Genomic DNA, 22,320 nt, shown 5'->3' with positions numbered 1-22,320 from the left:
GTATAGATCTGTGATTCAACAGTCTTGCACACCTCACAGCGCTCACCATAGCACATACCCTCCCCAATGTCTATCACCCAGCCACCCCATCCCTCCCACCCCCGACCACTCCAGCAACCCTCAGTTTGTTTCCTGAGATTAAGAATTCCTCATGTCAGTGAGGTCTGGAGGGTGTTATACTATTGTTCATCTTACATAAATCTTTAATGTTTAATACCTTCTATGCTGTATTTGAGGTGATTTCCTTAGATTTGTCATATATTTTACCATTTTTTAAAATATTTTACCATTTTTAAATCAGTTGTTTCAGATATTTATTTCACTCATTGTAATTCTCATTTCTAAAAGGCTATTGCTATATTTTAAAAATCTTTTTTTTCCAAGATACTCTGTTTTTCATTAAGCTTTCTAATTCATTATCCCTTTAATCATTATAAACATACTCATTTTATGGTTTCATTCAGATTATTCTATCACCTACCTATTAACATGATGTTTACTATTATCTATTAGCATGGTGTAATCTAGTACATTGTCTATAATGCCGGTTCCATCCTTAGAAATTCATTTCCAAGTATTGATTATGATTTTGTCAGATCAACTTTTCTTCTCCCTTTCCCTCCTGCCCAGAGCTGCTTTGCATGTTTGTTGATTTCTTGAGCCAATGTTCCAAGAGAGTTTGGTTGTTTTTGTTGTTTCTCATTTCATGGCCAATGCTGCCCTTTCAGGATTCCAGTTTTATGACTGAGTTAGTTCCAGCTAATAGCTAGAGGCTGTATCTAATGTGCCTGATAATATGTTAAGCTCCAGCCCCCACACACCTGGTGTGTATGCATGGTTGGTGGGGCAGGGTGTGTGTTTGGAGGAGACTGATAAGGGTGGGAGTATCCATAGAATCATTTACTCATGTTCCCTAGGAAGAGAAGAGAATTCTAGCTTTTTGAGATTTTTAAAAAAGATTTTATTTATTTGAGAGAGAGAGAGAGAGAGAGAGAGAGAGAGATAGAGAGAGAGAGAGAGAACGTGTGAGTAAGCACGAGCTGGTGAGGAAGGAAAAGGCAGAAGCAGACTCCCTGCCGCGCAGGGAGTCCTCGGGGCTCCAATCCCAGGACCTGGAGATCGTGACCTGAGCCAAAGGCAGCAACTTAACCTACTGAGCCACGGAGGCACCCCTAGCTTTTTGAGATTTTGTTAATTTCCAGACCTAAGGGATTTTCTTTCTGGCTTTTGAGTTCCTCCACCTTAGTCTCTGTGTGTGTGTGAGAGACAGATTTTTGTCCAGCATTTCTAGGTAGTGGGAAGATGGCCATTTGTCATCAATTCAATTAGCCAAAGTACCGATTTCTTTTTTCTTCTCTGTTTCTTTGCCCTAGTATATGCTCTCTCTGCTAGAAAATCCTTTTTTTATCATGTTCAGGTGAAGAACATTGGTTTATTCTATAAGTGGTAGCTCAACTCTTTCCTTATGTGTCAAGACATTCTAAGATATCCAGGAGGGATTGAGTTTTTGTTTGTGTCAGTCCCCTTCTTTGTACACATCCTATATCATACTATAGTATTATTAAATTATCTTTTCCATTTAGCATCACTAAGCACAAGTACAACATAGTAGGTGCTCAAAAAACGTTGCATGAATTAAATAAATTAATGAATGCATTTGTGGGAATGTAAGTAGTATTAGTAATCCTTCTATACTTTTTAACAATGCTAAATTAGTATTTCATAATATGATCTGTTGTTATTAATGCGAGATATGGTAGATGCATTTTCTTTACCCAGTGGAGCATAAAACAATAAAATGGGACCCTACATCAGCTGTTTATTTAACCTTCTTTCATCAAAGGGTGAAAATAGGTGAACATTTTCTATGGAAATCGGAACACAATGAAGCACTCCATGCCTCATAAAATAAAAAAGATAAAAACTAGTTGAGGCCAAAACACAGCCTAAATAATAATTAAAGGTCTTTATTACATACATCACCTTCCTTTATGTCTGAATGATTTCTGGGAAAAGATGAGTGTCATTTAATTATGAACCAGAAAAGATTTCTTGACAGTAATGAAAGGTGAAATTAATTTATTAAATAAAAACTTATTCCATATTATATAAGAAATATTTTAGAGAGTTAGATGGGAAAACAATTTTGCTCATGAAGAATGCCATTTCTGCATAATGCTATTGGTTTTAAGATGATCTTGTTCAAATGTAACATGTGAGTCATATACAAGAATATTTGTGAAATAGATGTGTCATATCACATAAGAATAAAATAGACAAGTTGGTAAGACTACCATGTAACTTAAGAAATCAAAAAGAGCTGATCCCCTAGAAGAGCCAACACAGGAGAAGAATAGAGATGGAAGAGGGGCACTACCTGACTTCAAGACTTACTGTAAAGTTATAGTACTCAACACAGTATGGAACTGGTGAAAGAATAGGCAAGTAGATCAGTAGAACAGAAAAGAGAGCCTAGAAATAGATCCATATATATATATATATATATGACTATATATATATATATATATATATATATATATATATATATAGTCAACTTATTTTGACAAAGGAGAAAAGGCAATGCAATGGAGTAAAGACAGTCTTCTGAAGAAAACAAGTGCTGGAACAAGTAGATGTCCACATGCAAAAAAATGAATCTAGACACAGACTTTATACTCTTCACAAAAATTAACCCCAAATGAATTATAGACATAAATGTAAAATGCAAAACTATAAAACTCCTAGAAGATAACATAAGTGAAAACCTAGATGACCTTGGGTATGGTGATGACTTTTAGATACAACATCAAAGGCACAATCCATGATAGAAATAACTGATATGCTGGACTTCATAAAATTAAAAATTGTCTCTGGGAAAGACAATATCGAGAAAATAAGATGAGCCACAGACTGGGAGAAAATATTTTCAAAAGATACATCTAATAAAGGACTATTTTCCAAAATATACAAGGAACTCTTAAAACTTAACAATAAGAAACAAAAAACCTAATTAAAAAATGGTCCCAAGACCTTAACAGATACCTCACCAAAGAAGATATATAGTTGGCAAATTAGAATCTGAAAAGATTCTCCATATTATGTCATCACTGAGATGCTAATTAAAACAAAAATGACACATCAATACACATCTATTAGGATGGCCAAAATCCAGAACACAACCTTAAATATGGTGAGGATGTGAAGCAGCAGGAATTCTTATTCATTGCTGGCAGGAATATAAAATGGTACAGCTACTTTGGAAAACTGTTGGTTTCCTACAAAACTAAACATACTCTTATCTTAAGCACTTCTTGGTATTTAGCCAAAGGGGTTGAAAACATGTCAACACAAACACCTGCATATAGATATTATTGAAAATTTATTCGTAATTGTCAAAACTTGGCAGCAACCAAGATGTCCTTCGGTGGGTGAATGGATAGATAACATCTATCCAATAGAAAATTACTCAGTGCCAAAAAGAAATGAGCTATCAAGCCAAAAAAGACATGGAGGCATCTTAAATGCATATTACTAAGTGAAAGAAGCCAATCTGAAAAGGCTGCATACCATATGATACATACTGTAGGACATTTTGGAAAAGGCAAGACTATGGAGACAGTAAAAAAATCAGTGGTTGCCAGAGGTTGGAGTGAAGGAGGGACAAATAGGCAGAATACAGAGGATTCTTAGGGTGGTGAAGATGCTTGGCACGATACTATGATGATGGGTACATGTCATTTTATATTTGTTTGAACCTATAGAATGTACAACACAAAGAGTGAACCCTAATGTAGACTATGGATTTTGGGTGATTATGATGTATCAATGTAGTCCACCAATTATAACAAAAGTACCACTTTGATGGGGAATATTGATAATGTAAGAGACTATGCATATGTGGGGGTAGGAGCTAAATAGGGAATCTCTGTACCTTCCTCTCAATTTTGCTGTAAGCCCAAAACTGCTATAGAAAAAATAAAAGAATTAAAAAAAAGAAACTATCCTTGAAAAGTTCCCAGCAATGTCTATTTCTACTTGTGGAACCTTTGAACAGATCTTTTTTTATCTTGGGAAAAATCTTCTGAGTATCTCTTAATTGTGTGGCCTTAAGGCAATTATCTAGGAAAAATATGTCGGGGCACTATTAGACCTCAGAAAGGCAGTCTGGAGTGGACATCTGTTGCTTTGTCTGCCGAGCCACTTTATTTGTTGGGAATTGTGTCACAAATTCTGGAAATTGTTCTTTATATCCATGTGGACATAATGGGATTTTTCGTTTTTCAATGTCCCTGTTAATTATAATTGAACACTTGAACCTAAATGGGCCAATTAATTCCCTTAATGCCTGGAATTTTGATATGGAAAAAGTCTTCAACTCAAGAAATAGGAAGGTTAATTATTCTTGAATAAACAAATTGATTTAATAAAGGTTAATTATGTTTTATGGAACTCCTAATACATCAGAATGTCCTGTGGAGTGTGATCAAGTGCTATTCAATAGTATTGCTAGGCAATACTAGATGTGAAAGTTTGCTAATAGCATATATAGAAGGAAGAGTTTATTTGCAGAGTTGTTAAGAACAGCTGGGATAAATAAGGATGCTGCCAAATCATTTAGTTTCAAGATGAGGTATATCTATTATCATATCAAAGTCTAAATTTGAGGTGATGGATGTGTTAACTAACTTTACTATAATAATCATTTTACAACATATACACGTATTGGATCATCACATTGTACACCTTAAACTTATACAATATGTCAGTTACATCTCAATAAAGCTGGAAAAAAATGGAATCTAATTTTGATCTTTATATCATTAAGGGTTTTTTTCATTTTAAGTGTCAGAAAAGCAAACTCGAAATTTTAAGGAGAAAGGAATTATTTGGTTCATGTAAATAAAGTCTGGGGATATATTTATCTTTACGTTCCTCTTAAACCAGAAAGAACTTAGTCTCTCTCTTCTATTTCTGCCAACCTCTGTGCCAATTCCATTCTCTGACAGGCTTGTCCCTCATGCTGGCAAGATAGCTACATCTTGATACCTCCAAGTTCAGTGGAAAAGGGGAAGGTGTCCCATGGATATGCATAAAGACCCTGAGAGTTATTCTCACTCTAAACCAGCTACAAACCCATCACTGAACAGATCACTGGGACCGGAAGGATGATGCACTATACAGGGCAGGCTAGGCTAGGTTATGGCATGTTAACAAAAACCTGAATTCCCGAGGGCTGATGACAATCTTTATATCTCACACATGCTGTGTTACCATCAAAGGCAGTCCGCTTCTTGGTTATCCTTACTCCAGGACTCAGGCTGAAAGGCAACTACTTTCTGGCTGCTGTCATGGTAGCAGAAGAAAAAGCTTTGGTAGATCTGCATGAGCAATTAAATTCTTGGTCTCCAAGTGACATTCACCATTCATTAACCAGAACTAGTCATATGGCCCCCCTCAACGATAGGGGGATAGGAAGTGCAATCCACTCTGGAAAATGGTATGGAGGGTCCTCAAAACGTTGAAAATAGAGCTATCCTAAGACCCAGCAATTTCACTCCTAGGTATTTACCCAAAGGATACAAATGTAGTGATCCGAAGGGGCACCTGCACACCAATGTTTATAGCAGCAATGTCCACAATAACCAAACTATGGAAAGAGCCCAGATGTCCATTTACAGATGAATGGATAAAGAAGATGTGGTATATATATATATATATATATATATATATATATATATATACATACACAATGGAATATTACGCAGCCATCAAAAAACGAAATCTTGCCATTTGCAATGATGTGGATGGAACTAGAGGGTATTATGCTAAGCAAAATAAGTCAATGATTGAAAGACAATTATTATATGACCTCAATGATATGTGGAATTTAAGAAACAAGGCAAAGGATCATAGGGGAAGAAAGGAAAAAATGAAACAAGACGAAATCAGAGAGGGAGACAGATCATAAGACATTCTTAATCTTACTTAATCTTACTCAAACTGAGGGTTGCTGGAGCGTTGGGAGCGGTGGGGTAATGGGCTGATGGACACTGGGGAGGGTATATGTTGTAATGAGCACTGGGTATTATATAAGACTGATGAATCACAGACCTGTATCCCTGAAACAAATAATATATGTTAATTAATTGAATTTAAATTAAAAAAAATTTAAAAAGGAGGTGCAATCCTATAATGTGCTCAGGATGGGGAAAAATGGAATTTTTTGGCAAACTGTATTAATGAATGCCAAATGCACTATTTGGCTCAGGTTTTACACCCACCTGGACCTGGGAGTAGGGTCATTTCCACTACAGCTGAGAACCTGCAGGTCCCCACAAAAATTTAAGCTATTGGTAGAAAAAAGAGTAAGAATTGTCATCAGAAAAAGAAATCAACGAAACATTTAATTAAGTTTCTAGTAAATGATCAAAGTTTGGGATTCAGTTTTAGTATATCTTCCTATGTTAATAAATTATTAACTTCGAGGGATTACAAAATTTACTCTATTTGTGGTTTTAAAACAAAACCCCAAAACTAAACGCTATTTCTTCCCTATCCTCCTTATTTTAAGTTGGTTGATTCCCTGAAGGAATCAGTAGAGTCTAAAGTTTTCAGAGTGGACATTTTAAATCTGGCTTAGTTCCTAATTTATGGGTTATAGGACAGCTCAACCTGTAAACATTAAGGTGGTTTTAAAGCCATAACTAATTCTTTTTTTTAAAGATTTTATTTATTTATTTGAGAGAGAGAGAGTTAGAGAGAGCACAAGAGCAGGGTGAGGGGCAGAGGGAGAAGCCGACTCCCCTCTGAGCAGGGAGCCCGATGCAGAGCTCGATCCCAGAATTCTGAGATCATGACCTGAGTTGAAGACAGGCACTTAACCAACTGAGCCACCAGGCGCCCCGCCATAACTAATTCTATTTACAAATAAAGATGTGGGTTTCACACTTGGTCTTCGTTCTTAGTAGATAGCTAAAATGGTTCTGAAACCCTTGTGAGTAGTAGCCTTATTAGACCATTTCTTTCCCCCTACAAGATGTTCAGTATCGAGGACTTTTTTTCCTTTGTGAGGAACAGATCTCCATTTAAGTGAATTCAGGAAAAGAGAAGTTTATTGTAAGACTATTCATTCCATCTCTAGGACTACATGAATTCTTTCAACGTGATTTTTCTCCTTTTCTCTTTTAGCATCTCCTCTATTTTCCCTTTCTTACTAATACCTGTGCTTATTATTTTCATAACCCAGGGCACTGCGGCTAAAGGACGACAGTGACAAGTTATAATCTCTGAACCTCTTAGACAAATTCTAAAGAAAAAGGATAAAATTTGTAGGGTGCTGAAAATTCGTCTACTATGAGTCAGTTCCGCTCTTGCTGGTGGAACATAGCACACGGTACATACAACTGCCCCTTTCGGAGCATTTGTGTGGAGCAGGTTTAAAAGGAAGGAGAACTGTGCAAGAAAGCCAACTGGCTGTATCTGTAGGAAGTAGGATGAGAATATTAATGCCATTAATGCTTACTACAATTACAAGCGCTTTACAAATACTAACTTTGCTCTGTGACATAGATACTGTTATTACTCTCATACTATAAATAAGAAAATGATGATACAGAGAGATCAAATACCTTCCCGTGGTTTTATAGTTAGTAAAATGCAGATTCACGCAGGATTTTAAAGTAGGCAGTCTTGCTCCTGAGTCTGTGGTCTTACCCATCAGCCTCCTCCACTACTCTCGGCTCTTCTGAAGCATCTGGATTCACACCTGCGAGTTTATTAATGTTTTGGGGTTTTCCCTTAACTCTTTCGCCAGTAATAAAATGCTTCTCATTCTCCGAAGCTCATCACAAATATTAATATTTTCACTCTGCAAGCTTCCCTGAGCATCTTCCTTCTGCTGCTAAACCATCCTGCACTTTCCCTTAATTACCACACTGATCACCTTGTCCTGTGTTTGGTAACACTGTAATACCATGAGCTTCTGCAGAGAAGGGTTATATATTTCTTATCTTTGTATTCCTGGAGCATGGCATAATTCCTGGCATATGGAATATACTTAATGTATTGTTATTGGATTATTCACTTAATGAAAGAATGAGTGCATTAAATAAGATTTGTGCCACACAGATTTTACCAGTCTCTCTTCTGCTACCATTGTATAGGACAAAAAGTGCTTCCATAAGAAAACCTGGGACCAATGCCTGTGAATCTTTGAAATTACTGGGATTCAGAGGCCAAGACCGTGGTTGGTTTGGGCTGGATGATGTGGTAGTGAGAAACATGCAGAGTGGCTTGATATCATTTGAATTGTGTGAACATTTAGAGAGGTAATACAATAGTAAACAATAAAAGTTGACGATATTATATCCTGATGATTTATAATTGATGTTTACAGAAATGGAATTATAGGATTAAATTTTTATTCCTCAAATAAGAGTATCAATAGCTCTTCAGGGTGTGCTTAAAATGTAAACCGGAATTGATATGAATATGCTACCTATAATTTCATTCATGAGAGTTTAATAAGTGCTTTCGGAAACCACTCATAACTTAGATGTATTGTTTAAGTTTTCTTTTAACTCCCAAATAGTTTTAAAATAGCACCTTTATTTATGAAATTCCATAAAGACAGTAATTTACTGTTCATACCATGCTCATCTCATAACTATGTATATGTAACTGAATTCATTATTTCTGTGTCCTCATTTTGCTTTCTCATTTCCATGTTTTCTAGACAGTTCATTATGAAAAGAGTTTTCGACAGTTTTCCAGCTCATGAGGAGCAGATATTCATAAAGAGAAGACAATCCTATGGCTAAAGATAGCTTTTATTTTAAAATGGAAGATCTTACATCTATAATTGTCTTGGGTCAGAAACAGAGTCTAAGATGAGAATTTATTGATTTATTGAGGGAGAACATTTAGGTGAATCCTATAAGGGAATGAAAGAAACAAGTAGAGCAAGGGAATAAGATCAGAAAACCTCTGGTTTCAGTAGAAGTTTTACCTCAGCCTGATACCTGAGGAAAGCTCTGGAGCATGAGGACCAAGAAGGCTGGCTTTACAGCCCTGCATCAGTCAGTCCTTGTCCGTGGGTGCAGGGATGCTCTGGCTGAGGGGGCTCCTGTAGGGCAATTCTCTGGAGAAGAGTTGGGGGAAATGTGTGAGGGCGTAGTGATCCAGCCCAGAGAAAGACGTGTGTATTAGTCTGCCAGGCTGCCTTAATAAAGTCCCACAAACTAGGTGGATTTAACAACAGAAATGTATTGTCTCATAATTCTGGAGGCTAGAAGTCCAAGATCAAGGTGTTAGCAAGTTTCATTCCTTCTGAAGACTGTGAGGGAAGGATCCGTTCCAGGCCTCCTTCTTTGGCTCATAGATGGCCATTTTCATGTTCACATGGCATTCCGCGTGTATGCATATTTCTATGTCCAGATTTCCCCTTTTTATGACACCAGTTATATTGGACCTAATGACCACGTTAACTTGATTACCTCTGTCAAGACCCTATCTCCAAATAAGGTCACATTCTAAGGTACTGGGGGTTAGGCCTCCAACACAGGAATTTGAGTAGAGGGGACAAAATTTAACTTATAACAGGGTCCATTCACAACAGTCTTTACCACACAGTGACAGAGATAAAAATATTAACCCCCACTTAATTATGACATGTATTCTTTGTCCCATTGGTAGTAAATGGATGATCTTGATTATCTTTCCCTTCCATAGTTTGAAGTAATACTCTTTGGTAATGCTAGTTAAAGTATAATTTAAAAGATATTGGCGGAGATGCAGAGAAAGGGGAACCCTCCTACACTGTTGGTGGGAATGCAAGCTGGTGCAGCCACTCTGGAAAACAGTATGGAGGTTCCTCAAAAAGTTGAAAATAGAGCTACCATACAATCCTGCAGTTGCACTACTACCGAAGATACAAATGTAGGGATCCGAAGGGGTACGTGCACCCCGATGTTTATAGCGGCAATGTCCACAATAGCCAAACTATGGAAAGAGCCAAGATGTCCATCGACAGATGAATAGATAAAGAAGATGTGGTGTATATATATATATATATATATAAATATATATACACACACACACACACACACACAATGGAATATTATGCAGCCATCAAAAGGAATGAGATCTTGCCATTTGCAGCGACGTGGATGGAACTGGAGGGTGTTATGCTGAGCGAAATAAGTCAATCAGAGAAGGACATGTATCATACGACCTCACTGATATGAGGAATTCTTAATCTCAGGAAACAAACTGAGGGTTGCTGGAGTGGTAGGGAGTGGGAGGCATGGGGCGGTTGGGTGATAGACATAGGGTATGTGCTATGGTGAGCGCTGTGAATTGTGTAAGACTGTTGAATCACAGACCTGTACCTCTGAAACAAATAATACATTATATGTTTAAAAAAAGAAGAAGAAGAAGAAGATAGCAGGAGGGGAAGAATGAAGGGAGGAGGGGTGCCTGGGTGGCTCAGTCGTTAAGTGTCTGCCTTCGGTTCAGGTCATGCTCCCAGGGTCCTGGGATCGAGTCCCGCACAGGGTTCCCTGCTCAGCGGGAAGCCTGCTTCTCCCTCTCCCACCCCCCTGCTTGTGTTCCCTCTCTCGTTGTGTCTTTCTCTGTCAAATAAATAAAATCTTAAAAAAAAAAAAAGAATGAAGGGGGGAAAATTGGAGGGGGAGATGAATCATGAAAGACTATGGACTCTGAGAAACAAACTGAGGGTTCTAGAGGGGAGGGGGGTGGGGGGATGGGTTCGCCTGGTGATGGGTATTAAAGAGCGCACGTTCTGCGTGGAGCACTGGGTGTTATGCACAAATAATGAATCATGGAACACTACATCAAAAAATAATGATGGAACATATGGTGATTAACATAACATAATTAATAAGAAATATATATAAAAAGTATGCTGCCATATTTAGAGCTGATCTGAGCCTGGATGATTGCTTCATCCACGAACATCTGTTTAGAATTTGGTCTGGTTTGAATGGTTTCCTGACTGCTAAGAGTTTCATTAACGTCACTCATGAATCTAACTATCTGGTTATCAGCATGCTTGATTTTGAAGAACGCTTGGATGAGAATGGCTCTCTCCTTGGGTGTTGCTTGTGATCAGTGCTTTCACATACCAGTGCAGTTGCCTCCTAAATACTCCTCTGCTTCTACTATTAGCCACACGAAATCTAATTCCACACAGGAACAATAGTGATCTTTTAAAAATATAAATCGTACTTTATTACCCCATTGTTAAAACCTTACAATTATCTCTTATTTTACTTAAAATAATAACTAAACTTGTTCTGATGTCCTATAAAGAATCTGACCTGGGATCGGTGGACTCCTAAGAGATGTGTGAATAGAACTATATTCCAGTATAATTATCTTATTTATACTTCCACTTATTTTATTTTATATATATATTTTTAAAGATTTTATTATTTATTTATTTATTTATTTATTTATTTATTTATTTATTTGACAGAGAGAGATGGCAAGAGAGGGAACACAAGCAAGGGGAGCTGGAGAGGGAGAAGCAGGCTTCCGCTGAGCAGAGAGCCCGATGCGGGGCTCGAACCCAGGACGCTGGGATCATGACCGGAGCTGAAGGCAGACGCTCAAAGATTGAGCCACCCAGGTGCTCCTGTATATTTAAAAGACTACTCTGAGAAGCAATCAATAGGTTTCACCAAACTCCAAAAGGGTCCATGGCACAGAAGTGGTTAAGAACCTCTCTCTGATCTAGATGACATACCCTGCTTACCTCTCATCCGCATATTTATCTGGTGCTTTTTTGCTTCCATTATAAATCTTACCACAGTTTGAAATTATTTTATTTATTTGTTTATTTACTCTTCATTCATATACTTATGTTCTGCACTGGAATGTAAATTTCATGAGGTTGATGACTATGTCTCTCTTGCTGTGTACCTCTGAGCCTGGTACGTTGAGAACTTGGTACATCAAGAGCTTTCAATAGTATGCAGTAAATGGGTGAATATATGACAATACTAAGAAAAACAGCGCGAATGAATATGAGAGGTTGCAGGATAAGGGGGGAGAAGTGGGGGAATAGATAAAAAAAGAGGTAAAAGAAGATGAAGGGAACGAGAAAAGAAAGAAAAAGGAGAACACAGAGAAAACAGCTGTATGAGAGAAGAGATTAAAAAGATTTTTGGAGAGGGCGCCCGGGTGGCTCAGTTGGTTAGGCGACTGCCTTCGGCTCAGGTCATGATCATGGAGTCCTGGGATCGAGTCCCGCATCAGGCTCCCTGCTTGGCGGGGAGTCTGCTTCTCCCTCTGACCCTCCCCCCTCTCATGCTCTCCTCTCTCTCTATCTCATTCTCTCTCTCAAATAAATAAATAAAATCTTTAAAAAAAAGATTTTTGGAGAAGTTGCCATTCCAGTGATTTCTTTTTTACTAATTCAACCACTTCCCCTCTGTAACTTCTTTCCTTGATGTGGAATAGAATCTAACAGGTATGCATGCAAAAGCCAGGGGTAGGGGAGAAGTCAGGCATGGGTTTTATGGGGATTTCTGGCCCAGGAATCTTGTGATAGACTTGACTTGAATAATATTTTCGGTTCACTTATAAACTGATACGGATCTCATTGATTTTTTTTTTTTAAGATTTATTTATTAGACAGAGAGACAAAGCGGGAGAAGGAACACAAGCAGGGGGAATGGGAGAGGGAGAAGCAGCCTTCCTGCTGAGCAGGGAATGTGATGTGGGGCTCTATTCCAGGACCCTGGGATCACGACCTGAGCCACTTAACGACTGAGCCACCCAGGCGCCCCGATCTCATTGATTTTTAATGATGCCTATTTTCTCTTTGATTCTGGAAGTTAAGCCAAGCACCATTGGCTCTTTGTTGTCACAAAAATGATGCAGCTTGAAGCTAAGGCTGCCCTTTTTCTGGCATCTCAGAGATGAGGCCCACAGTGTCCCAACGTGAACTGTCTTTTCCACTTCCACATTCAGTGTCCCAGCCAACTGAGTCAACTGGCAGGACTTAGTGAGTGAGTGACAAGGGTATCAGAAAAAGGGAAAGGGAAGGGTGAGGAGGGAGAGGAAGGAAGGTAGAAGAGATCCCTTTCTACTTGGCTTCCAAAGCAGAAACCACATTTCCACCCTCAGACAATCTCTCTAAGAAGAGATAGTCAAAAACTGGAAGTGCCCCACCCAAACTAACGAGGCCAGTGATTTTCCTGTAACACTGGGGACAACAGCTGTGTTTACCTAGTGCCCTAAACAGGAGTGAGTTACTGTGCTTCTTATCAGCAATGGTACTGAGTGTATTATTGCCTGTAATTGGGAGGGGGAGCATAAACTAAAATAAGAGTGCTCGAGGAGGCCAGCATATTGGCAATTTCTCCATGTAGGGGATGGAGAAGAACTCATCTTCACGCGAGGGAAATGAATCAGACAGGATGCCAGATAGCATCTGCTTTGCCTTTCCTAGAGACCTGTGCTCAGATTGGGGCCTCAGTGGATTTTTCGCCATCTAAGAAGAGCAAGATTCCCAGGAAAACACTGATACCTCCTCCTTTCATTAGAGCCTGTGATAGTTTCTCTGACATTCAAAGACATACAATTCAGATAATGTCTGCTTAGAGGGCTCTCCTCCCCACCCATCCACCCCACCCACTTCCAGTTACCTCCTACTGTACTTTCGTACCTCACCTTGATGATCATGTTTAGAAGAGTGTTCCCATCTTTCCTGATTATGTCAGTTCTTATCTTACTTTTTCAGATCTTTATGTACTTCTCTTTCGTGTACATGGCCATAGAGACAATCTTTTTTTATTCATTTAATTGTTTGATCAGTATCTGTTTCTCTGACTACAGTCCCTTGAGAGCAGGTCCTGTTCTGTTGGTGGGCACCAGTCAATCCCCAGCACCTAGTACAGTGCCTGACAGTTAGAAGTAGTATTTGTTGGAAGAATGGAAGACATTAACATTATAGAATTATGCAATTAAAAGTATTTAAAACTTTAATGGATTTAGATGACTGTTTTTTGAGAAATGTCAAAAATTTTATATGTATTTATATAGAATAGAGATGATTCTTTTGAGTGAGATCATGGGACATGTACTTTCATTCTCCTTCTAAGAGAAAATAAGATAGGTGCTCCCCTGGGTTTTTTATATTAGCCTTTGGCATCCTTCTGAATATATACTTTCATTCTCCAGGTTAGAGCTGTTAATTCGTCACTTAGACTTCCTATTGCATGTCATCTAAACCCCCAGTGCTCACAAAATCCAGAAAGTGCCAGGAAATGGGCAGATAAAATTTGATATAATGACACTTTAGCATGACCCATCAAATCTAGTAATTCCTAAAGAGGTCTGTGTGTGTCAAAGTTGCCCTGAATGCCCTTTGGCCCAGGGAAGTGTCTTTCCCAGAAATATGTGTAGGATGTTAGAATGAGCACCCTTTTATTCATTCAATAAAATTTCCTGCCCTTGTGTATATTTTTTCTACTGGAGAGAGACAGAGAAGCAAATAAGTAAATAAAATGTACAGTGTGATGGGAGGGAAGTGCCTTATAGATGAATACAGCAAGGAAAAGACATCAAGAGTCTCAGAGGGAGTGGCAAAAAGTTGCCATTTTAAATAGACTTATGAAGGAGGACCTTTATGAGAAAGTGATATTTAAGCAGAGACTTGAAGAAGGTGAGAAAGGAGCCATCATCCTATCTCAGGGGAATTTGTCCTGGCCTGAGGTATTACAAGTGCTACGGAACAGAGGCATATGTGTGCCTGCTCTGTTTGAGGAACAGCAAGGAGGCTGAAATGGGTGGATGAGAAGTGAGAGGACTGTTGTAGGAGAGGAGGTGAGTACTGACTATTCCTTGAAGGTCATAGCAAGGAGTTGGCCTTTTATTCCAAGGGAAATGGGGAGCCATTTTGTTAACAGAGGAGTCACATGATCTGAGTTGTAGAATAGATTCTCAACACAGTTATAATCTCAGAGGCAAAAGAAGAATTGGGGAGATGAGTTAAAGAGCCATTATAATAAACCAAGCATGGGATGGTGGTGGCTTACAGGTGGAGGTGGTGGAGATGTGTTAAAATACAGGAAAACCCTGAGCCAGTGGTTCTTACAAAATTCTTCTGGTTCTCTATTTTGCTAGCCTTTCACTTACTCATCTGACTTTTCTAAGCATAAGCATATATTTTCTAAGCAAAAGCATATATTTCCACATTTGTACTTTCTATGTCATCTTTGAGAAATATTCCAATTCCCCTCATTGAGAAGAAAATATATTGCTACAAGGTATAGCTAGTAACATAAGTAAATTCTATATTTCTTCATATGGCAAATATTTATTGAACAGCTACTATTCCAAGGTCTTCTAGGAACTATATTATATAATATATTGAAGAGAACGAGGTTCTCAAAATGTCAACTAAAGGTTGATTTCATAATTTTGAAATGCAATAAATGAATTTTGCTTTTACTTCTCTAAATATGCCAATGTGGGAGAAAAAAAGTAGAATAGTGAAATTTCTTTGTGCTGCTTATCCATTTTTAAAATTTTTAAAAATTTTTTTCAAGGGGTATTCAAAATATAGTGCTATATCTTGGCAGCAATGAAATTCCAACTTAAAAAAAATCTAGACTTTCTATTTATAATACTAAGATAATGCTATTTATAAATGCTATTTATAATCCTCAAAAATTTCATCTTTATTTCATATATAAACATGAGATTTACATTACAGATCTTTATTTAAAAAAATTAACTGGCAATGGGAGGCAGATAAACTTAAGATCTAAACCAATGTAGTTATGCCTCACCCTCAATCTTTATATCCTGCATCCAAATTATCCCTTATGAGTGATTGAATACCTGGCAGGGAGTATCTTTCAAAGGATAGAAGGAGACATTTATTAAGTTGTATTCTTTTGGGACCAAAGTAACAACTCTAATAGTATGGAGTAGAAATTTGTCAGGTGTTACTCCAGTGATCTAAAAACTCTAAGTTAGCGAATTTACTAGGTGATATTTTAGTGACTCCAAATTTATTTTTCTTTTTACCAGAGTGAAACTCTTTTAAGAAGGCAAGCCCTGGCTTGTCATTCCTTTCTTAGGATGTCCTAGGAATTGTTCTGTTCAAGTAGCCAAGTTGCCTCTAAAATATAAACTTATGTGAAGAGACATACTCCAACACATTTCATAACCTGGAGTTATTCAAATTCTAGATTTAACTGTGCTTTAGAGATTCGCCAAAATGACATCTAGCAGTTCAACAGGGAGAAAAATATTGGTGTCATCTACATCTCTCACAGAACTCTTATTTCATTGGGCAGGTTTTCCATGAGAAAGAGCTCTGAGTAGTCAATGTTCAGGCTTCTAGAAATAGGAGGAAGTTGCAACTTCTATATAAAGGCTTCATGTTGATGTTAAAAAAATATTAAGTGGGTTGTTTTTTATCATACAAATTTAAACCAGTTGAAGGATCCTGCTTTTTTCTTACATTTGCTATTATTACTGTCACCTACTGAGCACTTATTATGCGCTAAGCCCTTGTGCCGATCATTTTAGCCATATTATTTCTTTTCATTCCCAGAACAATCCTAGGAGGTAAGTTTTATTTCTCTTGTTTTAAAGATAAGGAAGTTAAGCTTCCAAGAAGTTCAGAGATGTGAAAGGACTGGATAAATATTACAATGTAGATAAATAGTTGGGCCGGCCTTGGATCTAGCTCTTTAAGTTTGAAACATACTACCTTAACTGTTACAATATAGCTTACATTTAAATTTTGCAAAGGGTAATGCAGACATGCCTTAGGGAAAATGGCAGTGTCTGTTTTGCTTTTGCAATGACAACATAAAATTGTCCTGGTAAAACCCCCATGAGTGAAAAGTAATCTCCACTAAAGCTCTGTTATATTCAATGAGCAGTTGAGAAGATATACCCTTATTTGGCAGAATTAATCAGGTTTCAATAAAAATGTCAGTAACATGAATCTAATAAGTCTTCCATTTTAAAGTTTTGCTAAAACATCTCTATTTCTGTGATGGTGGAAATGTTTTGCATCTGCACTACCACATGAGGTAGCTACTAGACATAGGTTGCTATTGAATATTTGAAATGTGGCTGGAGTGACCGAGGAATTGATTTTTCATTTTATTTAATTTTAATTAATTTCACCTTAAATTTTACAAGCCACACACGGCTAGTGGCTACCATACATCTAGAATGCCTATTGGGAGGTCATGATAGGGTCCCATATGCTATTAATAGTTAGGGGAGATAAAAAAGACAATTATTGAAAGGTAAAAATGATTTTCTAAATACAGAAAGAACTGAGTATTTCCAATAGCTTTTTGTTAGAGCAAAACGGAATGGAAAAAGAAAATCAAAGATTATTAGATTGAGAAGAAGCCAGAGAGCACCTGGTCCAAATACTTTTAGTAATCTGCAGTCTCAGCCTATTGCTGCTTAAATTTTGGCAAAAGGCAATGACACCAAAAAAGCTTAAAAAGTTTTAAAAAGTCAAGTAGTTATTTGGATTTTAAAAAAGTAAATAAGACAAAGTGGTATATTTGAATAGTAACAAACGTATTTTACTTCTTCTTAGGCAATGGGAAGGATTATGGAAAAGATTACAAGCTTATTTTTCATTTACAAAGAAAACCCAGGCTGGAACTCCAAATCAAAGAGGTGGATGAATTTGGAAACTATAGCTGCCCTCATTATAAGGGCACCATTGTAGTTTATAAAATACCTAAAGAAAAGGTAGTCCACAACTTGGATCAATCTCTTACACTTGATGAAAACCATTATCAGTTGCCAATTTGCAAATTACCATTGAAGTTATTTTACTTCCCTAACTACCATATTTTGTTAATTCTTCATAATTCTCTACCATAATCTATACTTCATGCATATGGATACTTAAGGTTAAAAAGAAAGGCAGGTCTAAATTTGATAAGGAAGGAGTGGGTAGCTACAGTTTTAGAGTGGTGGAATACATATCAGGATTTTCACTTTCTTTCATAGCGACTTTCTAACAGGAATAATTCAAGTTGGTCTGGTCCTGATAGTATGTTCTTAATGGTTATGGAAATAATGTCATTCATTTTCTGTAACTGCATCAGAATAACTGGAAAATCATTTATGAAACACTGAATATATTTCAGAGCACAACACATTTAAGAAGTCATGTGGTGAGCAGGAAAACAACTTCAAATATTTTCATCCAGACTTATCAAATCCTGTACACTAAAGAGTGAATTACTCTTACCTAAAATACTTATTCTTTTTTTTAATTTTATTTTATTATGTTATGTTAATCACCATACCTTATATCATTAGTTTTTGATGTAGAGTTCCATGATTCATTGTTTGCGTATAACACCCAGTGCTCCATTCAATACGTGCCCTCCTTAATACCCATCACCAGGTTAACCCATCCCCCCACCCCCCTCCCCTCTAGAACCTTCAGTTCCTTTCTCAGAGTCCATAGTCTCTCATGGTTCCTCTCCCCCTCCGAATCCTTATTCTTAACAGGAAAGTAAGATTGAATTGTTTCTCCAAATAGGTCAAACAAATAATTTTATTGCTATGCATACTATTTTCTTCAATGATCCAGGACTTAGTACTTCTAAAGTATATTCTTAATGAGAAATAAAACTGAAAAGTTCACTTTATCACTCCAAAGAGTAAACTTATTCTTTAAAGATGCTAAAATTATTTTTTCATGTTTTTGCTTTGTGTTATGAATACCAGAAATATGTTTTCTATACTGTTAGATTTTTGTACTGATTTTAACTTAATTAACAAAGTAATTAATAAATTTGACAGGGGCGCCTGGGTGGCTCAGTTGGTTAAGCGACTGCCTTCGGCTCAGGTCATGATCCTGGAGTCCCGGGATCGAGTCCCGCATCAGGCTCCCTGCTTGGCGGGGAGTCTGCTTCTCCCTCTGACCCTCCCCCCTCTCATGTGCTCTCTCTCTCATTCTCTCTCTCAAATAAATAAATAAAATCTTTAAAAAAATAAAATAAATTTGACAAATATTAATTGAACTTCTGAAATAGGTTATGTGCTATGCTAGGCATTATGAAAAATACAGAGATATAGAGGATAATACATTCCCCAAAACTGTGTTGTCCTAAATGATAGCCACTATCCATATGTGTCTGTGGGGCACTTGAAACATGGCTAGTCCAAATTGAGATGTGCTGTTAAGTGTAAAGTACACACTAGATTTCAAAGATGCAGTACAAAAAAATATAAAATAAGTCATTAATCAGATGAGATCGGGCGCGTTCAGGGTGGTATGGCCGTAGACTAAAATAAGTTATTAATCATTTGTTTATATTGATTTTATAGTAAATTGTAATATTTTGGTTATGGGGCTAAATCAAATATATAATCATAATATAAGTAATGTAATAAAATATATTATTACTTAACCCCGTAAAATTAATTTCACCTGTTTAAAAAAGACTTTTTATGTGGCTAACTAGAACATTTCAAATTACTTATTTGTCTCAAAATATATTTCTATGGGGTAGTGTTGTTCTAGATGATTTACAATCTAGCAGAGTATGGAAAACATGTACAGTGGACCCTTGAACAACTCAGGGTTTAGGGGAACCAACCCCTGCATAGTCAAAAATCTGAGTATAGTATTGGACTCCCCCAAAACTTAACCATTAATAGCTAACTGTTGACCAGAATTCTTACTCATGACATAAACAGTTGATTGACCCATATTGTATGCTATATGCTTAATATACTGTATTCTTATAATAAATGAGAAAAGAACATCATTAAGAAAATCATAAAGGAAATACATTTATAGTAATGTGCTATATTTATAAAAAAAATCAGTGTATAGGTTGACCCATGCATTTCAAACTTGTGTTCTTCAAGGGTTAACTGTATACAAAATCACCTTATAAGACAATAAATGATTGGACTATTGGGATAAATTGTACTCATAGTTGTTCAGAGGAGGAAAATAGCTTTTCTGGAAGCTGATGCTGGTAGAAATTTCACGGTGGCTATAGCATTTTTTTTTAAAGATTTTATTTATTTATTTGAGAGAGAGAGAGACAGATAGTGACAGAGATAGTGAGAGAGAGCACAAGTGGGGAGGAGAGGGAGAAGCAGGCTCCTGCTGAGCAGGGAGCCCGATGTGGGGCTTGAGCCTAGGACCCTGGGATCATGACCTGAACCGAAGGCAGACGCTTAACTGACTGAACCACCCAGGAGCCCCTGAGTATAGCATTTTATCTGAGCTTTGTAAGTTGGTAGAAATTTGGCCAGTGGAAATGAAGAAAAAATGACAAAAAGGAATGAATTGGCCTGGAGGTGGTAGGCATAGCTTAACAGGGATTCATAATTCATATAGTAACCATTATAATAACTTCTAATGTCTCTCAAGTGTTTTACATGCCCTATATTATTAAATCTGCACGAGACATTATCACTGTTCTCATTTTACAGGAAAGTGAGGCATAGAACTTTTCATCAACTTGCTCAGGGTCCCATAGCTAAGTAAGTGTCTGACTAGGATACAAATCCAGAAAATCAGCTTCCCACATGTGCAACCACAGTCTGCTCTTGTCTCTTAAGCAGATAAAACCAGGATGTAGATAAACTCAAGGACATAAGATGGATTTTAGGACTTCCGTGTTCACCCCTGCAGTTGTATAATAATTTCATGAGTATTATGCTTTAGTGTAAAGGTGATAGGAAAATTATATAATTTTATATAATTGATATATTTATATAAATGATATGACCTGGATTCTGGTCAGTCAAACTGAAAGTAGCCATAACAGCCGAGGTGCTGGGTTGTTTAGAGACATTAATTCTTTACTTGCTGGTTTGGAGGAGATTCTAGGGTTCTTGGAAGGCATATGTAGGGTAGCAGTCTATTAAACCACTTATGCTTAAAAAATTTCATTTAAGAACAGTATAGCTGTATAAATGTACACCCACTATCAGTTTTCCCCCTGTGCATTTTCATCTCCATCTTAGGGCCTTTGCACTTGCTGCTCACTACACTCGGGACTCGCTTCCCTCAGCTGGTCATATAGCTGGTTCTTTATCATTCTGGTTTCAGCTTACATATCACCTCCTATGATTTTTCCCCCATATCCTTTTCTAGAGTCACTCTTTAACCCATGAGCCTTTTAAAACTTACTTTGTAACTCTGACCATTAATTGAAATTATTAGATTTATGTATTTGTTCATATATTTTCCATTTGCCTTTGACCCTTGAGAAAGCAAGCTCCATGAGTGAAAGACCTTGTCACCGTATTCTGGCTGCACCGTCAGTGATTAGAACAGTGCCTGGCACATCGTAGGTACTTTAAATATTTGTGACTGGATGAATGAGGGGGAGGTGTGTAGCGTTCGTTAGATTCTAAAAATTTAAGAACTATGGACTTAATGGAATATTCAAATTCTCTTGAACCAGTGGTTTCTAGCCTCATTTGCAAACATTTAGCTGGCAGAGTTGATTTGGATCTACGTGAAGATTCCAGTGCAGAGGAAGGGGACATTGGGGACATTCTCCAGGTGGCTGAGTTTAGCACATGACTTCCTCAGCTCACTCTGTTGTTCTGCTGCTATAGGGACACTGGTGGGAGACGGTAAGGGGGCTGTTGGAACTCTCCGGCAGGAGGTAGTGAGAGCCTCAATGTGATGATGGCAAACAATGGAAAGAAAGCCCCTTATGGAAGAGAGGACAAACGTGAGGTCTAAAACACGACACAAATTCAGCTTTCAGTTTTCAGTGTTTTCTCTGCGGGCTACCTAACTTCATGAATCAATGAGCCAAAGTAGCCAAGCTAGTTGGCTTAGGGTTTTATATAGATTTTGCTCCATAAAAATCCATGTGAGTGATTGTCCAGGTCTTTTGCCATAAGCTCTTCCTCTTCCTTGATTCTAGCAAACCATTCCTCACCTGCTTGCCTAAACAAATCCTACTGGTCATCCCTTATAGCTCTGCTGCGGTGTGACTTCTCCCAGGAAGCCTTCCTTGACTTCTCCTTCTGTATAAACTTTGGTGTGTTTGGTGTGTGTTCCCACAACACCCTGCACTTTCCCTGTCGCTGCAGTTACTGTATTTTATTATAATCACTTGATTCCCAGTAGACAAATATTTCTCAATTTTTGTGTTTGTTTTTGCCCTCCTAAGGAGTCTTTTTAGACATTTTTTCCTCTAATCAACCCTCCCCATTAAATTTTAATATGACAGATATATAGTATGCATATTTGTATTTTATAAATTAAAAGGGCAAAGTCTTTTCGACTTGCCCAAGAGCGAATTT

The 22,320-nt window shown here is 37.5% G+C and overlaps 1 protein-coding gene across 1 annotated transcript in view; it reads left to right on the top strand.

Moving 5' to 3' along the window:
• DTHD1 (death domain containing 1) overlaps positions 1 to 22,320 on the top strand; it is a 60,570-nt gene that overhangs the window by 13,188 nt on the left and 25,062 nt on the right. The window contains 3 exon segments of the mRNA XM_088021351.1: positions 8,163 to 8,327; positions 16,595 to 16,608; positions 17,609 to 17,843. Coding sequence (XP_087877477.1) covers positions 8,163 to 8,327; positions 16,595 to 16,608; positions 17,609 to 17,843 — 414 coding nt within the window.

Source organism: Eumetopias jubatus, unplaced genomic scaffold, assembly GCF_037043125.1.
Source record: "Eumetopias jubatus isolate StellerSeaLion01/CBP00866 unplaced genomic scaffold, mEumJub1_p1.0 scaffold_2, whole genome shotgun sequence".
Classification (NCBI taxonomy): Eukaryota; Metazoa; Chordata; class Mammalia; order Carnivora; family Otariidae; genus Eumetopias; species Eumetopias jubatus.
The sequence above is the reverse complement of the archived record's forward strand: the minus strand, read 5'-3'. Positions and strand labels throughout refer to the sequence as shown.